The sequence below is a fragment of the Sphaerodactylus townsendi genome, linkage group LG10, assembly GCF_021028975.2.
Source record: "Sphaerodactylus townsendi isolate TG3544 linkage group LG10, MPM_Stown_v2.3, whole genome shotgun sequence".
Taxonomy (NCBI): Eukaryota; Metazoa; Chordata; class Lepidosauria; order Squamata; family Sphaerodactylidae; genus Sphaerodactylus; species Sphaerodactylus townsendi.
Genome location: NC_059434.1, coordinates 25825979 through 25853305, shown reverse-complemented (window position 1 = coordinate 25853305; position 27327 = coordinate 25825979). Strand labels below are relative to the sequence as shown.

At 39.4% G+C, this 27327-nt stretch overlaps 1 protein-coding gene across 1 annotated transcript in view; it reads left to right on the top strand.

The window, feature by feature from the left end:
• SGCZ (sarcoglycan zeta) overlaps positions 1-26694 on the top strand; it is a 704005-nt gene extending 677311 nt beyond the window's left edge. The window contains exons 7-8 of the mRNA XM_048510247.1: positions 11152-11275; positions 15970-26694. Coding sequence (XP_048366204.1) covers positions 11152-11275; positions 15970-16167 — 322 coding nt within the window. The 3' untranslated portion in view covers positions 16168-26694. The remainder of the gene's footprint in view (positions 1-11151; positions 11276-15969) is intronic.
• The last annotated feature ends 633 nt before the right edge of the window (positions 26695-27327 follow it).

Genomic DNA, 27327 nt, shown 5'->3' with positions numbered 1-27327 from the left:
CACCGGGTGCACAGTTTTGGGTCACGTGGGGGGCAAAAAATTCCCCCTCCCCTTCCCCAGATCCCTCCCTTGCCCCTGCCCCCCCATGGTGCCCCTGCAGCACCCCCCCATCCCCTTCCCACATTTACCTTAGTTCCTTTCCTTTTCCTAGAACTTTTTCAGACTGAAAAAGGCCTGTTTACAGTACAGACTAAAAACGGCCTGAGGAACATCAGTTCCCAGGAGAGCTTGGGGCTCAAAAGGTCTCCTGGGAAGTATAGTTCCCATCAGGCCTTTTTAAGCCTGAACTCTGAATAGGCCTTTTTTTCAGCCTGAAAAAGTTCTAGGAAAAGGAAAGGAACTAAGGTAAGTGTGGGGGGGGCACAGGGGGCACCACTGGGGGGCAGAAAATATAGATTGTGCACCGAGCGCAGTTTGGCCCAGCTTCACCTCTGTCCAAAGGATGGCTAAACTTGCATGCTACATACAGAATAATACCCAGGTGCTATTGGGGTTTAAGATAGCCTACTCATCATCTTGAGTTAGGAAATGACCTGTATGTACATGTAGTAGTTAAAATTTAGACAACTCTGTAATTTATTATATATTCAAAAGGAGAGAACATGTGCTGATATGCCTTTAAGGGTTTGAGCTGATGGGCAGAGTTAAGAGATTCTGGAAGAGCAGTTGGAACTGAGACCTAGGAGAGTTCATGCTGAGAGCTTCTTTTAGCTGTTAACTGTTCTATAGTTCATATTGTTAGCTATAAATAAACCTGTCTTAAACCACTACAGTTGTTCTGTCATCCAACCCGACAGGGGATAGACTTCTTTCTGGAAAAGCACCTCAAGACTTTTCTATTCTGGAAGTTTTTTACCTCATCTAAATAAGGAGGCCCAGTGTAAGGAATTCCATAGAAGCAGAAATAAAAGGCTTTTTGGTGTAAAAGACCGTTTATTCAGACATCCTAGAAAGCTCACGTACACGACGTGGCAGGAATAAAGTCTCCCGCCAGAAGCACAGGTTATAACTCTGTCCATCCCATCCCCCCTCCCGGATTCCCATGGGAACGGAGTTCTCATCTCTCTCGCAGAGATAAGGTCTCCGCCAGAGTCTCCGCCGCAGATGCTGGCCCATCGCCCGGGTTATGGAATTCAGTCAAGGCCAAGCGGCTGTCCTGAACATCAACACCATTGAATCCTTTACACCCAGAGCATCAGCTCTATTGACCAGCTTCACTTCTCTACTGTGCAGATGCAGTTTCAATTGTTCTTCCCCATGTACAGGATGCAGATACAGGTCAATGAAAACCATTTGGGTGTCAAAGCATATTGCAATGCTGGCCAAAGTCTGTAACAAATAATAAAGAAGCATATTGCTAATACCCAAGCCACAAACTCTGAGGGTTGAGCATTTTGATGCACAAAGGTCTAGTGCTGAAGTTGTTTCTTTGTTTCAGGAAAGCACTAACAACAAAACCTACACAACCAAGCCATTTGTTTGCTGGATGGAAAGCACACTAATGCTGAAAGCTGCTTCTTTTTTAAGTTGCTATTTTCTAGTGATATTCAAATATCAGGGTCACAGAAAGTTGCATTCATGTAAAAAAGATCTTTGCATCTTTTTCTGCAGATGCCAGGAAAACAGGGAGATTTTCTTTTTCTTCTTGGGCTTAAGAACATAAGAAAGAGCCTGCTGGATCAGACCAGAGTCCATCTAGTCCAGCACTCTGCTACTCGCAGTGGCCCACCAGGTACCTTTGGGAGCTCACATGCAGGATGTGAAAGCAATGGCCTTCTGCTGCTGCTCCCGAGCACCTGGTCTGCTAAGGCATTTGCAACCTCAGATCAAGAAGGATCAAGATTGGTAGCCATAAATCGACTTCTCCTCCATAAATCTGTCCAAGCCCCTTTTTAAGGCTTTGCTCCTTGATGTTCCAGAGAGTTCAACTATCATTGGAACAAAGAGAATGAATCCAGTCAAGAAAGAGGGTGGATTAATTAGTTCATTCTTAACAAAATGTGTCCCCTCCCTCCAAAAACAAATTCTATTTGTTTTTTATACTTGACACATGGTGGCACTGTTGACTTATTCTTATATAGTGAACTAACGATGTGAAAATGGTTGCCATATTCAAAATAGACTTGCTTGGTATAAATCATTCATTTCTTGGTGGGGGGGAGGTGGCATTTTAAAAGTGTTCAGTTATTCCTTAGCTATGCTCAACTTCTGATAGCATCTGAAAGAGTATGTTTACTCATATTTTCATCCTATTAATTTTCAGCTATCCATTCTTTCTGGTTCAATCAAACCTTCAAAATGATGCAAGAAAACATCATGAAAAGCTTGACATGTATCTGGATTCATCACTGTTTGCAATTTATAAACTAGTCCATTTTCCATTAGGACTTCCTCAGTTTATCCAGAGACTTATTGAATGCATTCATGGAACAATGGAATCCTCTCAAAACCCCAAACACAGTAGGCCCAATTTTATCTACAAATCCTAGAGACCTTTGTATGGCTTAGTGATGAAGCTGGAGGATAAAAGATAAAAAGAAGCGAGGTACCAGAATAGTAGAACTGAGAGTTAAAGGCCTTGGAGGTCTTTGAGAGTGGGAGTAAGGAATTCCTGTTGGATTCAGACAATGTTTTTGAAGAGATGAAGGAAATGAAGAGCCATGTTTCTATGGTGCTGGAAAGGGATAGGTGACATTGCTTGAAATCAGACTCAATATGGGAGCAAAGGAGAGAGATGAGACAATACTAAAGCCCAACTCCTGTTCTATAGGATGTATGGTGATATGAACAATAGATGTATCAGTACAGAAATGCTTGGAAGAAAAGATATGAAATAAGCCCAAAGGTAGGCAATTGGAAATATGGAAGGGTATGGATCAAGTTCATGAGTAAGTGGTTGGGTTATCTAGGTGATAGACTATGACCTTTTCCTCTCAAATCATCTAAAATATTTCAAAAACATTTTCAATTCACTGCCTCAAAACGAAAAATTGCCACCACTACATTATTTTCCCCTTTTTTGAGTTCTGCTTCATAGCCTTGTTCTGAAATTCTCCACTTCTTGTATACTCAATGCTCCAAAAATTGGCCCTCAAAAAAAAGAAAAGAAATACTGCAAAAAAAAGGTGATGGGGAACAGAGTGAACTCAGAAAACGACACCAAGGAGGACGTTCCAGGAAGCAGAGAAGCAGGGGAAACAAACTGCATAGGAACTGAAGAAATTTTCAAAATGTTTCAACCAGAGAATCATTTTAAAAGGGGACTAATTTAAAATGTTTTGAGGCTGCAAATAAAATGTTTGGGAGTAAAAACAATGTGGAACTCCATGGAGGAAAGGTTTTCTCTCCTGCCTCAAAATGTTTTTAAGAGGTTTGTGTGGAAAGGGCCTCTGTCTTCATTCACCCCTGAGGCTCAGTTTGATTGCCCAGCAGCAGGAACACATTGTGGTAAACACCATTTCTCCTCAGTAGCTAGGAGCTAGCTGAATGAGGAAAGGTGGGGCATTGGGTCCTAGCACTCATCTGGCCTTTGATGGCTGCCTGTGCATCAATGGTGGTGGTGCTTCACCCTTCTTTCCCTGGCCATCTATCTCTTCTGTACACATAGAGGCAATTTGCATCAGCCCAATGTGGTTTCCTCAGGGCAGATGGTGTACACTGGGGATGGCTGAGAGACGTGGTGAATATTGCTAATTGAAAGTTCTGATCCTAAGTAAAATTTTCTAGGAATTAAATACCATTGACTTTTCCCCAACTTATTTCTTAGTAAATATTACTGATCATCTTACATGAGAGAAGGAGCATTGCTGGAATATAGTGGGGCATATTGTCCTATGCTTAATGAGTTATGTGTAAATACAGTTATATTTTGACTTAGTTCTAATTGTGGAAGAACAAAAATAAATCAACGCAAAATTGCTCCAGTGGAGAAGCAACCATCTGTATACCTCAATAAGAGCAACCAAGACTATTAGAGGGTTTGGAGCATCCTTCTTATGAGCAAAGGCTGAAGAGGCTGGAACTTTTTCCTTTAGAAAAGAGACAGATGAAGGGGGCATGATAAAGAGCAGCCGCAATTGACCGCGGTGGCCATTGCTGCTGGGGAAGGGACAGCCTCCGTGATGCTGCCTCCTTCCCCAGCCTCGCGTGTAGCTCAACTTGGGACTCTGTGAGGCTTGGCAGCACTTATGTAAGCTTACGGGCCAGGCAGGCTTCCAGGCCAAGGCATGTGTGGGACGCCCTGACGTCACTGTGGGGAGGTGGGGCCGGGCGGTCTATTTAGGCCGGGGCCTGGCCTTCCCACCTCCCCATTTGCCGGAGCAGCGCGTTACTCAGGGTAGAGAATGGACAGAGATAACTTTTTCTTCTTCTCCCCAAATACTAAAACTGAGGGGCATCCTGTGGAGTTGATTGGCTGTAAATTCAGGATGGACAACAGAGAATTTTTCTTTACTCCACAAGTGATTAAATATGGAATTTATTGTCAAAAGGTAACTTTCAATGGAGGACAGGTCTATTAATGGATACTTGCCATGGGAACCTCTACATTCAGAGTCAGTAAACCCCTGAACACTAGTTCCAGGAGCAGACATCAGAGGAAGACCTTGGCCTCTGTGCCTCATTGTTGGCCCACCAGAGTAACTTGTTGACTACTTTATGAGACAGGTTGGTGGACCATAGAGAACACTGGTGTGATCCAGCAGGGTTGTTCTTATGTTGTCAATGATGCATGTTACCAAGCTTAGTGATAACTCCAGTTTGATCCAAACATTTCAAGTGCCTTTTGTAATTTCTCCTCACTTGGAATTGAACAGTGGCAGTCCTTTTCACCTACCACATTCTCAAAATTCTATAAAACACGTGGCATTTAAATTGCCTCCTGTTTTTGCTGTCTAATAGGGCCAAAAGATATATAGCCAATGCATCACATGTAATACTGAAGTGCTGTTAATGAAGCAAAAATGGGACACTTGCCAAAGAAATGGACAGTGTGGAAATGATATTCCTTTTTGTGAATGTATCTTTCAAGAAATGACTATTATAGTCCCAGTGGGGTGTATCCAGAGGTGGGATCCAACCAGTTCTCACTGCTTCTCTAGAAGTGGTCACTAATTTTTTCTGAGTGCCGAGAAGGGGTTACTAAAGCAACCTCCCTGCCCAATAGGGACTGGAGGTGCGTGTGGCGGCGCCACTGTTTGAATCCCACCACCATCGGAACCTGTTGTTAAAATTTTCGGATCCCACCACTGGGTGTATCTTGTTGAAGCTGAAGCCATATTTTGCCCCCTGAGTTGGAAACAGGGGTTTCCAGTTGTGAATGCACCAACTGTGAAAGCCACAGTGGTTTATCAATTGTGCTCTTTCAACACATTGGGCAAGTCCTCCTGCACAGTTAGTCTTCAAGCAAGTTTCACGTTGTGCTGTGTATAAACCAAATACAATCCAGCCCAAATTGTGCTTTCAAGTCTCATTGATTTCAATAGAGAGTAAAACACCCTCCTAAATCTCTCTGACTAGACCAATGGGACCAAAATGTTATTAACTTCAACTTGATGAGGCCCACCATTTTCTCCTACAGTTTTAACTTATTGGTGATAGTCTTGAACCCCATAGATAATATTTTTGTTTAAATAGGTTATCTTGCCTGTTCAGCTAGAGCTATTTTTACTCCACTCCTTTTTCTAGTTTTTACATGTCATGCGTAAGAGAGAAACACATAGGGCAAATTGAAGTATTTTTACCATGGGGTGTGTGATATTTGGAAAATATCTCCACTGTGTGAGATATTTGGAAAAAATCTAAATGAATAAAATAGGGGAGGACTCTTGCACTCCTGTGTCCTTTTCCAAAATCAAAAAATCAAACCCACTTTAATGAGCTATAACCTTGAAATGGAAAAAAGATGGTATTGTTATGTCCGTGCAGGGAGAGATTTGTATCAGGAAAATGTCTTAGTGGGAAATGGTTAAGCCCTTTCTCCGAGCATAGTGGACAAAATCTAAATGGCAATTTGTCTTTCACTGTACAAAAATGTCTGGGAGAGCTAGATCTTTTTCACAGTTGTTCACAACATATCCAAACACTGCTTTTTTCTCTTTTAATTTCATATTTTCCCCTCTGTCTGATTCTAGAAATGTTTTCCATTCATTTTTTCTCCTTTTTTGAACATTTTTACTGTGCTGAGTTTTTTTGATCCATTTCTGAGCCAACTTTTCTTGAGCATGTGATCACATTAGCGATGTAACATTAGGGCACAGACACAAGCCAGGTAGATTGAATCAACTTTGTCAATTTCATCTTGAATTACCAATGTTAAGTTAAGGCAGAGATATGTTGGGTTTTTCATTGTAGCATACAAGCTCTGCACTCCATGCTTATTATCAGAGTGATTCAACAGTTCTCTGTGAGGAAAAGGATTACTTATTTATCACAAAAGAATAACCAGCTGGTCTTAACCAATCCAAACTTCCCTGCCTACTCTGTTTGGGATCCTAGAAAAGAAAGAAAAGCTAGTCAATCCAAATTAAAACTAATTTTTTCCCTTCAAAATAAACTGTATGCACAGTTAGGAATGAGTGAAAATGACAAGGGAAGTTGCTTTTGCCAACAGTAATTGACAAGGGACTGCTGCAGTAATGATTGTGTGTTACTGCAGCTAATTTGGCCAAAAATGTGGTTCTTTGTGGGGGTGGAGTAGGGTATGTGTTTTTGTTCCTTCAGGTAATAGCAGTGGCATATCTGCCTGGGGTAACCAATGTCTCCAGGCACACGCCATCTGATCACGTGGGGGTGCAAAATTGGCCCTCTACATGACCAGAAAGTCAGCCTTCCAGAGGAAGGCAAGTCTGACAAACCATGGAGTCGAAACAGCCTAGCCAGAGCAGGCTGCTTTTTCAAAAGGATTTTTTTTTCACTGTCATATCAAAGTAGTGATGTAATGCTGAGTCAGAGATACAAACTAGTATGTTCAATTGGATCAGCTTTGTCAATTTCACATAGAAATTGCACTTTTAACATTAAGGCAGAGACCCAAATCAGCATGGTCAATTGGATCAGATTTGTTAATTTCATATTGAACAACAGGTGTAATGTTAGGGCAGAGGGCAGTGTTGAAGCTGGGGTTGATTGAAAAGGGAACAAGGAGTAATCACTGTGTATAATTGGGAGTTGCTGCAGTGATGATCCTGCATTACTGCAGATGAAATTAGGTGCAAAAATGTGGTTCTTTTTTGAATTGTCCCTTCAAAGTGTAACTGCACAGTAACACTAGAGCATCTCTGCAAAATAAAAACAAAAAGGGAGGGTTGTTCTTTTGCATCAAGAATGGTATCCCACCACCACCAGGAATAATGTTTTCAGCAGTAGCATGTAGGATAAATGCAATTAAAAAGACAGGGAGGGGGAATCCCAAAATGCTGGTGGAAAAGGAGGTGTACAGAATGATTTCGTAGAAGATGTTTCCAAGACACAAGCCCTGACCACTGGGAAAATTTGTGGTAGGCTGTGCTTGCAGAAAAAGGCCCCAGTCATGGGTTTCCAATTGTGTAATTTAGCTCTTGGCTGCTATTGTAGAACTTGTTCATACTCCAGCCTTTGCTTTCTGAATTATACAAGGTGCTGTTGAATCCTCAACTTTAACCATACTTTCCATTGCATCCCTCAATGTGAGATACATGGCCTGACTCAGTGTTCTATTCTGTTTGTTTGCTGCTCCTTTTGTAAAGGTTAATTTTCTTTGCTTCTAACCTCTTTCCTTCTAAAATTGATTTACCAATCAGACACAGAGTTGAATGATTTATCTGGTGTTTCAGTTTCCTTTTTCTGGTAAGAAATTACCTAGTACAACAAATATTGAGTTTGTTTCAATCAACCTTTCCCAGTCGAATAGCAGATCTGCAGTGTGGTGTGTTAGCTAATATATGGATGTACTTTAAAGGCAGATGATATGATAGTTGAAGCTCTTAACGCCACAGTTATACATTTCCTTAATTTTAAATGTGTTCATGTTATTTATCAAATACATATTGTGACTAAACATATTTGTACTACACTCAGAATCATAGTGATAGCGATATTGTTCTACTTTTACCCTTCCTGGAAAATAATGTGATATTTTGATTTCCAGTAGGGGAAAGACTATAGTGTCTCATGTGCAAACTCTTTCAGAAAATCAGAAACAAGAATGAAGTCTCAAGGGGAGAATGTAACATTTTTAGAATTTACATTCTGCCTTTAAACCAAATTTGTCTTCAGGAAAAATATAAGATTCCTAAAATATGAAAAGAATCGAATTCTGGGTTGAGTCTCCAGAGTTTAAATTTCATGAGACAGAGTTTTTACTTCCTTTCAGAAGGCTGGAGACAGCTATGGCTGCATGAATCAGGAGGTACCAAATCCAAGGGAAGACTGTTGAAACAAAATGCAGCAATTTCATAAGCCTCTTTCCAATTGTTGTGTTTTTTAGCTCACCTACCTTGCATAGTGGGAGAACACATTGCACATGATCTTGATATGTGTATTTTACAGCTTCAGTGTTTGCAATCAGAAACCTGGGTTTGTTGTGTACATATGTACATACTGAACCTTGCAAATTTACATATTGCCCAAGTCACACAAAATGGTAACCACATATATTGGGGAGAGTGCAGGGTGCATTTTCCCATTACGAGAAGTAGAAGCACCAAAATTGGGATTACTAATGAAGCTAAACATAACCAGGAATGGAAAGTTGAAAGGTGTGTGTGTATGTAAAGTTCTGTCAAATTGCAGCCAACTTATAGGGTTTTTGAAGCAAGTGATTAAGCACAAATGCTTTGTCATCGCCGTCCTCTGCAGTTTTCCTTGGTGATCTCCCATCCAAATACTGATCCTCCTTACCTTCCAAGATCTGATGAGATCAGGCTATACTGTATCATTCCACATCCCCAGTTGAAGATTAGGCAGAAAGAAATATTACATTACTGAACAGAACAAAGAGACTGTGATAGAATAATGTAAGTTCATTTATGAAAGTTGGTGCTAAAGAGTTCCTTCAGCTGGTACATTAAGGGTGGTGGATGTCAGAGATGGGTAAACTGAGTACCAGCCTCCTCCCAGAAGCCTTTTCCTTTACTGGCACTTAGTCCCCCTTGTTTTCTATTATAGAATCACAGAGTTGGAAAAGACTGCAAGGGCCATCCAGTTCAACCCCCTTCCATGCAGGAAGACACTATCAAAACACTGCAGACAGATGACTATTCAGCCTCTGTTTAAAAATTTTCAAAGGAGAACTCTACTACACTCTGAGGCTGTATATGCCACTGCAGAATAGTCCTTACTATCAGGAAGTTGTTCCTAATGTTTAGGTGGAATCTATTTTCCCATAATTTGAAATTTTTACTCCATCTTTTACTCCATGTCCTAGTCTCTGGAGCAGCTTTCTCCATCTTCAATATGACATCCCTTAAAATATGCAGAGATGGCTATCCTGTCACCCCTGAGCTTTTTCTTTTCCAGACTAAACATACCCAGCTCCCTAAGTCTCCCCTCACAGGCCTTGGATTCCAGACCTTTTACCATTTTGTTCACCTTCGTTCTTTCCTTTTTCTCTGGGATGGATTCTACTGTCACATCCCATGTCCTTGGGTCAACACTGGGGCTACATGTAGCAGCACATGGTACAAGTGGATAGTGTTGAATCTGTAATTTTTTCTTCTTAGTGGTTTGACAAGAACACAACACCCAGACTATACACCAGACATGGGAGTGGGAGTTCATAGCTATATCTGGATTAAACAAAAAAAATGGTAAAATGCTACAATGGTATTGATATCTACTTGCTACTCAGCTTTAGCAACGGGCTCGTATATTACCAAAAAAAAGTAACTAACAAAAAGATTAAATTTTCCAATAGTTATACCCTCCTTTTCTTCCCATTATGAACTGAAAGCATTCATGACATCATTCTCTACTTTGTTTTATCCTTACTCATTGAGATAAGCTTGGCTGAGAGTGATGGTCCCATGATCAACCACCCACTTCCATGGTAGAACAGGAATTCAGACCTTCATCTCCCAGGTCCTCAACCACCACTATAACCACTGCACTTTACTGACTTTTCCCAAAGCCTAGCCAAAAGAAGATATTATATAGGTGAATGTATACTACTGGTAGTGTATATTTTAAAACACAACTATCCTTAATAGGTATACACTCTCAGGCCTCACAGTGAATTTCCTGTTGTCCAACTGAAATAATTTCATTTGAAGAATATTCATTGGATGTTTTAAAGTAAATACCGGTAGTTGGAATTCAGACTCATACTCTGAAAACAACCCTCAGCCCACATCAGAGTATCCTGACTCCCACAAATGATAGGCCCAGCTTCAACTGAATTTGTTTTTGACACCTTCATCACCACATCTTGTTTGCTACAGTCACAGTTTGCCGAATTTTGCTTAGCAAGATGAGCATGGAGGTCTCAAGGCAGCCTCAGGACTGAGGCCTGGATTCTCCTAGAATTAGGATTGCTAGTTTCCCATGGCTACCCCTGATGTCTGTCTCTGATCCATTGGCCATTGGGAGAAAAAGAATTAAAAATGGCGATAAGTGAAACAGCCTTATGTCACTTACCATGGAGTCGCTGGCAATTCCTAGAGCACCATGACTTTATTTCCCCATAAGTGGCACAATGCCATTGACTGATGGTGTTATGGACTGATTTATAATCAGCCCAAATGGCAGCTACCACACCATGAAGAGTCATAAAACCTGGCTTTTCACTTAAAACAACAACTGATTGCGATGTAATCATTTGTTACACATGGTCTCAGCTATACTGTAAAAAAAATGAATATATAAATATATATAACTTTCAGAGTGTTTCAGAAACAGTTTGTGTGTATTCCATAAAGGTCTAAACTGAGATCTGAAAGAATATTGAATGTTATATGAATATTGTAAGGTCATGTTTTTTAATCTTGAAAGTGAATTTTTCATAGCTCAGTTATGAGTTTCCAAAGCCACTGAAATCAGAGGAAGTTTTATTTTTCAGCTATCCTGGGGAAAGGATTTTATCTGTGCTGTCAGGTCAGGTATACCATATATCTTTTTACTGTTGTTGTTTTTTCTTTATCTTTTCTCTCCCCCCCCCCTTTTTTTTTTAACTCACAGGCTCGAATCACCAACTAGATCATTGATAATGGAAGCTCCCAGAGGAATACAAGTGAGTGCAGCTGTAGGGGATATAAAGGCCACCTGTAGAAAAGAATTACACTTGCAGTCCACGGAAGGGGAGGTAAGTATGATCAGATATCTGACACAACCAGAAAACATACAGGAGTGGAAAATGAAACTCAAAATGGAGCTTCTGAGATAGACACAACTTTACTTCAGCAAAGGAATTTGTCTGGTCAGGCTGAAAATCATGTTTAAATGTTTGTTTCTTCAGATATTGAATGTAATTTTATTTGCTTGACAGAGAAGCATCACATTCCCAAGTAACTGAAAGTAGGTATATTGCTTGAGGACCAACAGTGGTTAACTTAGCAATTCAATGTTGTCAGAATAATTTACAGTAAACAAGAAAATACAAAAAGAAGCCTTGGACGTTGCTGATAATGATCAGACCAAATTTCATAAGCTTACTGGTTCAATTAAAATACAACAGTTTGATTTCCACTTCTACTTTATGAGAAACAAACCAAAGGGTTGGGTCATGTGGAATATTTCTTCTAATAAAAGCAGGAGCGATTTTAATTCATTTCCCACTCTTGTTGTTTTCTCTGTCCTAGAAGAACAGGGTTTCAGGGGTCTGAGAAATCTCCCTCCTATCAGTGAAGATCTACTGTACAAGCTTATCCATCTTTATCCTCACACAATTTTGCAGTTTCCTCAAGATAAGATTTTCATCTCCTAAAACATTTCTAAAACGTTTTCACACACACACACCACATTTTAAAATGATGTACACTCACCCCTTTGAAATGATTCCCGGCCCCCATTATATGATTTTTCCCCATTTCCCCTCCTGTTTTTTAAGTTCTGTGTTGAACTGATGCTTCAATGATTCACAGCCGTGAGCTGTATTCTATACTCCTTGTGTACTCGATGCGTTAAAGACTGCCCCCCCCCAATAAAAGAACAAGCAGAGAAATGCTGCAGATAACTAGGTGACAGGGAACTGAGTGAGCTCAGAAAATAGCTCTGAGGAATAAGTTCAGGGAAATAGAGAAGCATGGGAAATATAGCAAGTAGATCACAAAGCAACCGAAGACATTTTCAAAATGTTTCAGACAGAGAATCGTTTTAAAAGGAGATTCATTTAAAACATTCTGAGACTGGAAATAAAACATTTTGGGATTAAAACAATGTGAAACTCCATGGAGGACACATTTCATTTCCAGCCTCAACAGGTTTTAAAAGGCCAATGGCAACCTGCAGCATCAAAAAGAAACAGGATTGGCTCATAGGACTCACCCCCTTGAAAGGTTTGACAAAAACAAAATGAACAGCTGGCAAGATTTGCAATGCCAGAAACCACTCAGGGTTAAATAACTGCAGATTCCATTTGAAGAAATAAAAAAATAATAATAATTTAGCGGAAGAGCTGGCAGCCCTCTGTCTTTGCATCCCGACATTCTGTACTTCTGCAAGCTTGCTCAGTCCTAGCACATTTGGGGCACTGATTTTTTTGTCTTGTGGTTGATTTACAATGTCCATATTTGTGCTAGGTAGCTAGGAAGTCTTTTATGTAGAAATCAGTAATTTTGTTATGCCTTTTGCTTGGTTTTTCTGTTCTCCTGATTGAAGCAAGCCACCTACTTTGCTACTTATTGGCATTAAGACCACCAAACTAAGGAAGTCATTGCTGATCCAGGAGCTGTTGTCTTTCATATTGAGGGGTCCTTCCCAATCATATATCCTAGCCCTGCTAATCTAATCCACTTGCTCTGCTTTGCTCAGAGCCACACCAGGTGTTACAGAACACTGACCATTTTTTAAAACTTTTCCAGCTGCTTGGTATGCAAAAGTGATGCAGGAAGGGGAATATCAAACATCTAGCAGTTCATAGCATGAGTGGACTGTGGTCAATTTGTTGGGTCACAAATTGTTACAGACCTGGCCTAATATTAACTGATCATCATTAAGTCAGTGCTGGAAAAGGCATGACTTAAGTGGTTCTTTTCCCCACTGGGATTAATAAATACAGGCATGTTTAAAAGAATGATGGCAAACCGGAGTGCTGCAATGCATTGTAAATTGTATACTTCCTTCTCATTATCAGAGCAATTCTGAAACTTCATTATATCAATGCATGTTTAATGTTCAAATATAATTGCTACATTAATGATGAAGAATGCATATTAGTTTCCTTCCCTAATTAGGGCTGATAAGTAGACCACAGTTAATCAATATCACCAAAGAACAGAGCGCTCAAATATACATCTTCTGAAGCGCTTTTCATTTTCAAAGCATTTCACCAACTTTGATGTACTTATACACTGTTCTCCAGCCTACAGCTTTGTATCAATATTTAACCATCAGCCAAAACCATGTGTTGCATCTCAATAAAGACAGCTTAGATGGTACAAAAGAAGACTTTGTTGCCAGTCATTGTACCACCATGGGATCCCATTGTTTTCTGTACACACAAACACAAAAATTTACAGTAGGATGTCCCTTGGTAGGAATCCTTTATTGTCCCTTTATATTTAATATAAAGCAATAAATGCTGAAATATTAATACAAGGCTGAGTCATGAGGTACAACAAGCTTCTTTTAAAGAAAAAAAACAATTCTACTTTGGCATCAAGGATACTATTCTTGTAAATCTAAGGATCATAAAATGCCTTAGCAAAAACTTTCTGTTTATATTGAGTACTTGTGCCAAAGTGTCTGCAAATTTCAATGAGTCCATCAGCACTTTCAGGACATTAGTTTGATTAAGGGATGCCAAATGCCAAGTGGATATCCAATTGTTGTGAGTATTTGTGGCACCCCTAGAAATGACAGTACTTTTTTTTGCCATCAAGTCACAGAGTTTTCAAGGCAAGAAACAGTATTCCTTGGAAGTCTCCCATCCAAATGCTTGCCAGGGTCAAGGCTGAAAGTTGAGAGTCTGTGACTGGCTCAAGATCACCCAGCAACTTTCCATGGCAGAGTAGGGATTCGAATCTGGGTTTCCCAGATCTTAGTCTGACACTTTGGTCTATTCCCCATGGACGATTAATTGCGTGATACTCACGCGAAATAACCAGGTTTCAGGAGGAACTCCCCCCTGCTTGAGCAACGAGCAGGGATTCATCCTGTTTCTGGCGCTGGTTCTCCCCCTTATCCCACGTCCTGGCAGAACCTGCTTGCATGTACAACTTTTCTCCTTAGCACTCTTTCGATCTAGTTTCATTGGGAGGAATGGGGGTCCAATCTGTGTTAAAATTCCCGCCATGGAGCATGACACAAGTCTAGCAACCAATCAGCTCTCGGCGGGCGCTGAGTGATGCGCATGCAGCCTCTTCCGGGTTTTGGTTAGCATAACAAAAAAAACGCTCACACAATTTACTGTTCACCCTTCCAAACGAGTGAAAACCTGCTTAAACGCATAAACATTTAAACGTTTATCCTTTCAAACGGGCGAACCTCAGGTTCCTGCCCCCAAAAGATCCTGCCCCAACATGGCACGCCAGCCAATCAGGATAGACCTGCAAAGGAAATTGCGTGGTGGTGGGGACTGCTACATTTCTGGAATCCGAGACAGGCCTACATGTCTTTGCTGAATACATGCTGCGGTGGGGAGGTTGAAACCCCAATTAAAAGGTGTGGTTCCTTTATAAACTTGGTTTGATCTAGATAGAATTTCCCCCATGGAGAATCGACCTTTAACTGCTACATTATGCAGGATCTCCATTACATCATAGCACTAAATAAAACATGGCTGTACTACTGAGAACATGAAGATGATCATTACTGTACATCAAAACACATTGCCAGCTCCTGGTTGAGAAATACGTGGAGATTTTTGGCATGGAGCCTGAAGAGGGTGGGGTTTAGGGAGGAGAGAGACTTCAAGAGGGCATAATGCCATAGGCTCCGCCTTACAAAGCAGCCATTTTCTCCTGGTGAATTCATCTCTGTCACCTGAAGATGGTCATATTAGCAGGAGATATCCAGCCACAACATGGAGGGTGGCAACCCTAAACCTATCCTTATACTGACAAAATTTGCTCCCTGCTCCAAATCTTTGGGAGTAAACACCTGGGCACGTTCTATTTTCTATATGGCTCATATTGAAATGCCTCCAAATTGGATTTAAAAGGCAGGAGGGGGAGGAAAGCTGACCGGAATATAGTAATTTAGAGGACTGGGGTTTTGGAGTGCCAGCACATGCAATCAAGACTGAACAGATTTTAAGAACGTTCCCAGTTTGTATTTTTCTTGACATCTTATATACACCATTAATATATGTATTCTGGCATGTCAATTGCAAATATTTACAATGACCCATCTGCTTGTAGGACAAGCTGTCTGGATGTGGGAAAAGACAAAACAGGAAATAAATCTTTAGCTTTGGTTAATTAGCAATTATTTATTCCTATTCAAAATGTCAAAGTCACATATTTCTTGACTAGGATTGTGATTATAGGATTATATTTCAGAATTGGATATGAACAGAGGGGTCTAGTCACTGCTTATGTTGGAGTTTCTCAAGCCCCACATGCAAAGGTTGCCAACTCTGGTTGGAAAAGTCCTGGATATTTTTTTTTGGGGGGGGGGAGAATCTGGGGAGGATGGGGTTTGTGGAGGGGGAGAATCTCACTGGGATATAGAGTCTACCTTCAGTGGAATAATCTCTGAAGTTTGGGTTCCATTGTAATCTCAGGTCTCCAGGCCCCACCTAGGGGTTGGCAACCTTGCTACATGCTCATCAAACTACATGCCCACATTTTGACCTGAGACAATACCTTATTTTTTTCCCTTTTCTTTTCCTCCTAGATATTTTTAAACGCGAACTCAATCCGACTAGGGAATCTGCCAGTGGGTTCATTTTCCTCTCCCTCGTCACCAAGCTCATCAACTACTCGCCAGACTATCTATGAGCTCTGTGTCTGTCCAAATGGTAAACTTTACCTTTCCCCAGCAGGAGCAGGCTCCACGTGCCAGTCCAGTAGCAACATCTGTTTGTGGAGCTGAAAAGACTCCGGATCCCTCCTCACACCAGAATAGCCTTTTTGTTACTGTCCCTCTGCTTCACAGTTCTGCTTGGTTTCCCTCGTTAAATCATGATGTTCCAAACCGCCCACAGAGCAACCTCTTCCAGTGCAAGCAGGAATACAATGCGGCCTTCTTGTCTGGCTTATGAACATTAGGGATGGAAGAAAGAAGAGAATAAAACGGTTGCCTCCGTCAGGAAACCTGGATCTTAGAATCCCCTTTTGTCCAAAAGGGAGAATAACACAGGTGCCTTTGCTATAGATGAAGTGAAGCACATTGTTTTAGATTTTTGCAGGAACTGTACATGAGAAACTGCGCATATATATATAGAAACTGCATTTATATAGTATCATATCAATCATATTAGATACTATACATGATTGATGCGATACTATATAAATTTGCCCAAAATATAATGGCAAGATGAATTGGTATGATGAAGAACTCTACCATCTGAAAGCACAATTTTCACTCATCTTTTTTGGATGTAAACTTTTATCCCTGAATTTTAAAATGCTGAAGCATTGTGTGATGCTTGCTTTATTAAACAATTAAAATTTAATTCCTGTTTTTAAACAAGAGACAGAATCCCTCCCTGAGTTCCTTTAAAAATCAGTGCTTTGTTATGGGTTGTCTCCTATATTGAAAGTTTTTAAGTTAGGTAAAGGTTTTCAAAGCGCCTAGCAATATATCCTGTCCATGTTTAAAATGACATTGACTTTTCTTTCCTTTTTCTTGAACCTTGAAAGATTTACCTGGTTATTGTATGTAAATCAATTTCAGTAAACAATAAGGGCCCAGGGCCCAATGATGCCACAGAATTGGTGAAGCAAATTTACTATAGACCTGAAGAATCAAGATGGGAGACTACGTAGAGCTTCTTGTAAGAACACTGTACAAGTACAACAAATATTAAAAGGGAAGGGGAAGACTTGGGGGAATAGAAAGAATAGCCCAAGGAAAAGATTCTCAGGACAGTAAACTGATAATTAATTCGATAATGGACATCCGAAGTATTTTTCCCACCAGATAGTCATTTGTCATGTGGGGGGGGGGGTCGCACCTTGATCCAAAGCTCTATGGGTATATGAAGCCCTTAAATATGCAGGATTCATTTTCAGCATATTGAAGGGTGCAAATCCATGCACACAAATAAATAAGCCTGTGGATCTTCTTCCACCAAAGTGAATTGAGATGAAGTTCCAGCTGTCCATAAGAAATCATTGGGATAGATCTACATATTTTAAAGAAGGCTTTTAAAAACAAACTCATTTGAACAAAATGTGTTGGAATTACTGACAAGGTGAATGAATGAAATGGTAGCCAGTCGTAATACTGTTCTCTTAGTTACCTTTTTTTTTTTATAACCAGTTACTAAGCATTTCAAAGTACAAAGCATTCAATGTCCATGGGCAGATATTAAATGAAGAAACTGCAGCCAGACTGATGTTGTGTAGAATTTCTCAGGTACGTGTTTGAAGAATGTACTCAATGGACATTAGAATTTTCATTTTAAATAAAAACTGAGTTTATGTAAACTGAAATATAAAAGGTACAATGGTGAGATACTAAGAAATTGCTTTGTGCTTATAACCACCAAAAATATCTTGAAATCTGTGTAATACGGGCAAGATTCACAAACTTAAAATATTGTGTGGAGTCTTTGGAAGGTATTGCCTGATTTACATGTAACTCTATAGACTTATAGTTGCTCCACCAGTGTTCATGTAACATGCATTATCTTCCTAACCAGATTCACGAAACATAATCAAATTCCTGGAGGACTATAGGAGCAGTCACAAGAAAGTTGCCTCTTGTTTTGATTAGTACTGTCATTTTAATACTGTTAGTTATTTAGTTTTATTGATTGTTAATAGTCTTGAGAGGTCTGTAACAGACAAACTATCAACATGTTTTATGGATAATGACAATCCAGTAGCAACAAGGCTGCTCAAAGATAATATGTAAATCATGTCTCAGATTGGACAGTTTGCATTTCATCATTACTTCATTGAATTAACTGCCCAAACCATTCTGATTCAGAGCCTTCAGTTAAGTGATAACCAGTTTTCCAAACAAATTTGGAAGTCCCGGAAACAAGAAAAATACATAGGATTGGGCCAGCTTTTGCGCTCAAATCTTGCTTAATTCCCTTTCTAACCTCACCTACCCACCCACCCCCGTTTCACATGGTTTTTGTCCCTGCAGGTTTCTTGATAGTCGGTTTTTCTTTTGTGGTCAAAGGGGACTATCTTTTTTCCCTTTTCCACTAGTGAAAAAGCTGGTTAGATCCAACCCAAGGTGGTGTAACAGCAAGGTTTGCAGTAATAGAAAAGGGCAGTGTCCTTGAACCCTTTAAAGCTGTTTGCTAACGGAAACTGTGGATATTTTCTACAAGGCTGTGCATTTTTGTCCAGAGTCACATTTTTTTTATTTTAAACTAGTAAACAGGCAATCCATAGCTATGACTGTGTCTTGACAGTCTGTCCATCCTCACCTGTTTCTCCAAGGCAGGAAATGGAGCATGGGAAACAAAGGAAGCAGCAGAAATAGCAACTTGATATTTAAGCCAGATTAATTCAGATGCCAGAGGGCCTAGTCCTGCGTCATGTTTGTGCCGCCAAGTACCACTAGGTTCCTTACAGCAGGGGTCTGCAACCTGCAGATCTCCAGATGCTCATGGACTACAATTCCCATCAGCCCCTTCCAGCATGGCCAATTGGCAGATGGGATTTGTAGTCCGTGAACATCTGGAGAGCTGCAAGTTGCAGACCTCCCCCTTACAGGAAGCACCAATAACTAGAAATATGCCTTTGAAATAGCTGTTGGAAATTAAGATGACCAAATCCAAATTAAGGCACAGCTAGTACTAGAGAGAGAGATTGATATTTTGCCCAAGATTTCCCACCACAAATGTAGAATAAGACATACCACTGTTATTTTATAAAATCTGCTTTTGGCAATGCAGTATGTGCGTTCTGGGAACAAAGGTATAGGATGTGTTGTGGAAATTTGTGTACACTGTTATCTTTCTATGTTTTCAAATAACTGTTAAATGGCTTCTAATGATATCTAGACATTTGATAGCTGCTTGAAACCAAAGGTTGTGCCCCCACCTTTGTTTGTACTGAAGTCATCTGTAGCCTCCTAGCATAGTCTACAACTGGCATTTTCCCACACAGTCACAACTCTCCACAGTTTGTGGTAATGATGGGCTTACCACAAGAGACTGCAGAACCTAATTCTCCATGTGGGGATAGCAACCCATTATGGTAATCTTTTAAGCAGATAGCTACCAAGTATCATCCAACTTCATAGTGACGAAATAATATGCAAGGCTTTGATAATGGATGATAATTTTACCTTTTATCCTATTAATGTGTAGGCTCAGAGAAAATTACAGGAAGAGAGAAGGATAGTTTGCTGTGAGAATTTTTCTTGATAATTCAGACTGGTTTACTGGAAACCAAACGACCCAGTGCTTTTTGCTTGTGCCTGAAATGAACTTAGATGTAGTTTGGCTATCTGCAGATTTCAGATCTGTAAGGATAGTTATCATGTGCAAATAGAGTTTTCAATCTCTGGTGGTGGCTGGAGATCTCCTGGGATTAAAACTGATCTCCAGGCAACAGAGATCAGTTCACCCAGAGAAATTGGCCACTCAGGAAGGTGGGCTGTGTGGCATTAAATCCCACTGAAGTTTCTTCTTTCCTATATCCTGCCTTCTTCCACCTCAAAATCTCCAGGTATTTCCCAACCCAGAGCTGGCAGTGCTAATTATAACTGACCTGCAGGCAATAGAGATAGGTTCACCTTGAAAAAAGACAACTTTGGAAGGTGGATTCTGTGGAATTAAAGTCCCTTTCCCCCCAACCTGTGCCCTCAAAATCTCCAGGTATTTTCCAACCTAGAGATGATAACCCTATTATAAGAGTTGGAAAACAAACTTCAGATTTGTCATTTCAGGTTTCAAGTGAAGGGAGGTAAGTGCAAAAAAAAAAAGCTGTGGACTTTAAGAACATTTGTTTTTATACCTCACAATGACCAGATGTATTATTTCTCAGGAGCAACTATGTATAGCATTTGAAATGTGGAAGTGATTCCCCCCATTCTGCTCTCTTGACACTGTACTCTTGTACACTAGGTTTTGAAGTACCAAGAGGTTTGTCAGAGGTGTTATTTAGAAGCATTTGACATGGCATTAGCCTGGAATCCTATCGAGTTTACCATAATACACCTTCTAGAAATGTATTACAAACCAAAACTGGGAATCTCACATTGAAACTTAGCTACTGAATGAAACATCAACTCTTAAGTTTTTTACTGTTTTACCACATCCCTAGTGACATAATTCTTACCTGGACATCTAGAAGCAACATAATTAAGATCCTGAAAATGTTGTCTTAGTTGGTGCTCTGGTAGACAGGTTATCTGCATAACACAGCATGATCTTTGCAATTAATAGATAATTCATATGAAGTGTGGAAGCTCATCCCAAAGGGGTAGTAAGGATGAAGCTATTCATCTGTTTGATTTAAATTTTTTACATCATCTAAGAAATAAGAGCTTTATGCTAAATTCATCTAGCCTTGGGCTGTTCACCCAAAGTGGCATCAATTCTTCAGTTAGAGATCTCCCATAGCCATGCTACATGAAAACTGTGCCAGAGATAAAAAACACACACACACACACAAATTGCTCTGTACCATTGGGCTAGGACTTCTTTTGTGAAAGGGAGATTAATAGACTCTAGTCTGCTTTAGCAACTGCCACTAACAGTAGATCAGCAAGAAGGCAAAAATAGACCTCAAGTAGCGTAGGCCTCAAAGACATAAATGGCCAATGGGTTTGAAATGAAATGGTCTTTGAACAGAAAACTCTATGGCTCCATAATAATGGTTATTGCATATAAAACATAAGAAAATGTGGCTAAAGGTGGGTGCTATGAATAAATGCATCAAATAAGATGGTTTTAAAGAATTTTTTTCTGTCTGTTTGCATACCTATTTTTTAAGTTTAGTTTCAGTTTTTGGTCTCTTCAGAATTGTTTCTACTGCATCATGGATAGTAAGTAGACAACTCTTCACTACATGTACAGCTATATCTATATTAGGTAGTGTATACTGCAAAAAAAATCCCTGCTATAGAAGGTTAGTGGATACTGTCTCTTTCTTGTTTGTTTTTTAAATAAAACTAAATAATTCTTTGAGCACTGTTAATTGTATGTTGGGTTGGTTCTTTAAAAAAAACACCTGCAATTTTATGTATGGGTTTAATATTAAAGACCAAAGACTGTCACTGCTGTTACATCTAACACTGCACCTTCAGCTCCATTGTTGGACTAAACAGGTGATATGTCATAAATGCAAGACGAGACAGTAACTTGCTTTAGATTTGTGAAATATTTTGTGCTTTCAATATTTATCATTTTATTAATTTTGAAAGGAAAGCAAGTCTCGGTTGTTGAATTTTGCTGCTTTTCATGCACCATACAGGTTTAGAAAAAAATATGTATCAAAAGATATCCCAAAAAAGTTTGCTTCCGTTTCTGTTCTTACTTCCTGTGATGTGATCAGGTAATACAGTTAGGGAATGAAAGAAAATTACCAATGTCAGTAAGCAAAGATCAGTAATGTGTTTCTTTAGGGATTCTTATAGAACATCACTTGATGTTAATAAAACCAAGCAAGCAGAATTGACAACCCAGGTTCTAATTACTAGGTCATTCAATGTTCAGCAGTTGCAAATCTGTTCCAAGTTCAAATGTTCAATATTTATTTGCCAGAAAAGGTTGGCTAACATTTTAGTTTGCTTTGCTCTTTACATGTAATCTTGTTTTTCTGTATATAAATATATATAGATATATATAGATATATAAAAGATGGAATTATTTTCTTACACTCTCTATGCAATATGTTTGTAAAACTGCAATATTACCAAATTACAAGAGCTGTGCTTTTGTACTCTCTCTTGCTTTATGTAAAAGAGAAACTTTTTTCTATTTAAATGGATTGATTGTCTTATAAACTGTAGATAACCTATTAATTCACAAGCAGTATATCAATAACTTGGATTTTGTTTTGGGGTTGTAGTTTCTTTTAAGCTAAATAACAGCAAGGTTTTGGAAATGGGGGACTTCATTTTTAGATACTCAACAGTGCCATCCTCAATAGAGTTCTAAGCCCATTGACTTCAGTGCACAATGTACTTTTGTTTAGGAACTCACTGTTATCCATAGTGGTTCAGTTCACTTTGTGTTCCTTCATATTCAGACTTAGATTTGTCATTTGACACCAGATAGAAAAATGTGCTTCAAAACTGCACGCATTATGAATGCCTGTCAATGCTGAGGGAAGAAAAAGTGAACAGTGTGCATGCATTTTGCTAGACTTGCTCGTAATGGCTTGGTCTTAGTCTCAGTCTTGAATTCAGATAGCCTCTTATGCCATCTGACAAGTAGTTGCAGGCAGTACTGCCTTCTGACTAACTGCAATGCAGACAGCAGGCCATCATAGAAGTTGTCCGTCGCAAGGGAGTGACCTGTATTACACAGAATTACCACTATGCATTTCATCCTACTGAGGTTCTTGCCTCTCCAAATCCCCCATTCCCAAAGCTTGATACCCAGATCTCTAGGAATATCCCAACCTAGAGCTAGCACCCTAAACTGTCAGCAACGTATTCAACATGATCTGCTGAGATAGCAGAGAGAGTGCCATGCCTGGGTTTCATTGCCCAGATCCAACAAGCTACACCATCTAATTATCTTGGCCTGGATCAAAACAGTAATTCCACCCTAGCCTAAGTTCTTTGAGCTCAAGGGTCTCAAAGACAACTTTCCCCCTAAACACACACACAAACACACACACCCCATATGATAAAACAGGATGGGAATTGAAAATCAATTGGTAAGAATGAATACAAAGAAAATGTTTTAAGAAATCAAACACTCCTAAATAATTCAAGCACTTAACCATGATAGCTACTGGAACAAGTTGTCCCATTGCATTTGATAATTAACAAATGTAGTCAGACTTGTCTGTTTATATATCTATGGACCTCTAGCACAGCAATCAAATAAATCCTAGTAGAGATTATTTGAGGGGTGGAAATCAATCATCATAAAATCTAGTCGTTCAATATTTACTAAACCACTATGAACGAATAGTGTATTTTCAATGCTGTTGAGTCTGGTAAACATTTTACAGTGTAGCCAGTGTGTTCAAGTGTATGTTCACTGCACTTGAACCAAGGCAGAATAGTTTCCATTGGTTACAACCATTTTTGATACAGTAATCTGCTTCCTTTATCTTTGTGATTGTCTGTGATAGAATCTCAGGTAGCGTATTATGGATTTTATTCTCAGCCACCAACTGAGCCTTCTCTAGTGATTCTTAACCCAAACCAAGGGAATTCATAAAGTTCTTTTTGGTGTGAGTGCATAGGTTCTTATAGTAGGTAAGCTGTTACCTGTGAGGGGGCCTTTGTTTAAGGCTCTCTCTCCTTCCTACTTGAGAGTATAGGTGTGATAGGCCTCTTATTCTTTTCTTCTGTTTTGGTTATTAACCAGGAAAATACCTAATCTACCCTATAACAACACAGGAGCCCTGAGGTAAAATAAAAGCATGTAACTTCCATTTATTCACTAGAAAGAGTTAAATGCTTAGAGCAGGGAGGCTTGAAAATACATACAAATGTTAACTCTCAGCTTCAGCTTGGCACAGGACATAGAAGAGGTTAAAGATAAAACAATACCTTTTATCCCCTATTACAATGAATGTTTGTGTAACCTGCATATATGTCTACACACCAGATTATAAGATGGGACATGCATTCACTTTGCAGATTAAAACAGGATAAATGGTTAAGTGTGGAGTTTAAAATCACACAGTCAGCAGAACATGCATTGAACGTAACATGACAATTATTCAATACATGCATTAAAAATCAATTGTACACTGTACATGGACTGTTCATGCATTCACTTTGTTTGTGACTGGCTGATATGCTCTGAGGACAGTGACAAAAAATAACAATGAATCTACACTTTGTGAAAAATTATGAATGAGTGGGTCTAAGGTTACTAAATCCCAGAGCAGAAGTTCCAGAATAATGCAAATAAACACTGCATTCTGTCCCTTTACCTTCTCTCAGTTTTGGAAGAACTTATAATTTAGTGTGAGTCTCTCTTCAACACCACTTTTTTACCAAACTGATTTGACTAAAGACACACTCTGAGACCAACCCTGTTTCCTGAAACAAGTTTCCCAACCTGCCTAACTGATGTCAAACCTTGTCTGAGGAAAAATATGTCCGTTAAATGCTTTTTGCTCCAACTCACCCCTCCCATCTGCTCTATCAAGATGCCATGGAACTTGATTGGCTGCTGCTGGCTCAGTTAAAGTAGATTGGTAGCCTTCAGGAAATGGGCAGGACTTGGACACTTGCATCATACCCTGCCATAGTAACAATCCATTGGATATCCACAAGATGGAGGTCACTTGAAATGTTATGCCATGGTGGTTGTCTTCCAAGGAGCCATTCCCACACTCAGGCTCTTCTTATATAACAGGGTAGTGATTTTTTTTCCATGGCACTGCAACCCGTTGACGGTTTGGTTTTAGATTTTTAATGATGCAGAGGACAATCATCCAATCTATTGGCAAGCCAGTGGATACAAACAGCAATTTATATCTATAGCCATATGGCACTTATTCTGTTTGCACCAGTACTACCATGGAAGCTGGAGGAAACTTTACTTTCTTATCAGTTTGATCCCTCATATCATGGACCAGTGAGTCGGCTTCAGAGAGTTACATTTTGAGTTAAAGAATTAATAGGATGTTCTAAACAATTCACGCTATTTTGATGTATCTCTATTCTCTTTGAAACATTTCCAAATAATGTAGCCACAAGGCTATATAGAGGTAGTTGCAATCTACCTTCGGGGTTTTCTTGGTCATGGTCCAGATATTTATGTTAGTGGAGAATGTAGCAGTGCACTTTTCTAACTGATATGGACTATCTGGAATAAGTTATAGCAGTGGTCCAATGAATACAATAGCTTCCCCTTGATTTCTAGACACATGCCACGCTGTCTAATTGAATGCAAAATACCAAAGAGATGTATACTTCTTATACATCTAGTGTCAAGGAAGACATTTGTCTTGAAATTAACATCTCTATGCTTCCTAAAGAATGTAAAAACACATTCTTGGGGCTTGTTATACATCTATAGAAATCCCTTCTCTTACAGTGCCATCTAAAATGAGTTATACCTTCCTATACTCTTTTAATACTTTAGTGGACTTAGAAAGGTGTAACCCTGCTTAGTATGGCACTGGTAGCCACCTGTAAAAACCCACACAGAGCATTTTTCTTTCTTTTTTAACTGTTATACACAGTTTTTCATGGCACCACTTGTAGCTGCATGGTATGGTAAAACCTATGCAGTCGATGTTGCTTTGTTACAATACTAGAATGCATCGAACAATTAAAGACTGCACACTAGCCACTGTGTAGGCTAGCTCCTGAATTGGTTTAAACATGCTTTAATGTCATTTTGTAAAATGAAGCTTCCCAGTATACAGGGCCTCACAATTCACTTTAGACTAAATGTCTTAACCTTCATTTGAATACCTTTGAACCAAATCACATGAGCTTCTGTCTCACGATTCTTTAAATCTGATCATGAAGTGGATTTCAGATCCTACAAATCTTTTCTACTTTCTTCTGAGGGATGGAACCTTCCCCTGAAGCAAGAGACTCAGCAGAAGGCTTTTTCTGCCAGGGGAAAATACTCCCACTGGCAGATGGGACTGCAACATCCAACCCAGTGACTCTCGCCTTGACAAGCCATTCGCAAGGTGCAGCCCTGTTCTTAGAACTGAACCTGTTGTCAGAATTGCCCTCATGTACAAGAAGCCTCATGCCGTCTCAGTAAAGCATCCCTCCTCCCCTTCTGAAATGATGCTCCAGGACAAGAAGACATATTAGACTCTTTCCACCTGGTCATTGTACTAGTTCCCATTTCCAAAACCTTGTACGAATTTAACACATTAGATTTTGGAGGAGGGGAGGGGAGGGAGGGCAAGGAGATTAGTTTTGCAGACCCCAGTACATTATATACTTTTTAGAAGGTTAAACAGAAATTTACTAGTGGCCATATATTTCTGATAACTGAAAGGGAAAAATACATTGAAATCTGATTGTATCATTTTGCAGGACATGCTAATTTCATCCTTCCTCTATACAAGCCAATAAACTCAAATTTAATACTGTATAGTCTGTCTAACAAGTTTTACTTGCATTAGACTATTGTGATAAAAGTATTTACATTCCAACACAAAATTTCTAAATAGTGTATTATTCCCTTTTAGGAAAAAAAAAATGTTTATTACTAGAATTGATGAAAAAAGTATATCAATGTATTATCATGTGGTGAAGTATGAGGAGTTATGTCATATCAATTTTTAAATATGTGTAAATAAAAATCTTTAATATATATATGATTGTTAAAAGTGGAATCTCCTCTTATTTGATTATAATGGGGATATATACTGGCCTAAATATAAAGAATGAGCCAGAAACAGTAAGGATATATGAAGAAAAATTGTTCTGCCTGGCTCAAAAGAACAGCAATAAAACCATCAACGTTGATAGAAATGATTAAAGAGCATTATATCCAATAACCCAAATATCAACAATGGAAACAATAATGCAATACATGAACAACGCAATCAGTCTGAGAAGGAATCCCAAAATATGAACAAAAGATGATGAGTCTCTGTATAAATAATATCCCTTCAGTGAAATCCTTGAGATTCAGTAGAGGCTTGAAGTACTCCAGCTGCCAGATCTCACCTGGATACCATAAAAAGAGATAAACTGGTCATGCATAAGCATGAATAAATATCAAAAGTTGGAAGTACTCAGGTTGCCAGATGTTCAGCAACTTGAGTACTTCCAACTTTTGATATTTATTCATGCTTATGCATGGTCACTTTATCTCTTTTTATGGTATCCAGGTGAGATCTAGCAACTGGAGTACTTCAAGCCTCTACTGAGTCGCAAGGATTTCACTGAAGGGGTATTATTTATACAGAGACTCATCATCTTTTGTGTATATTTTGGGATTCC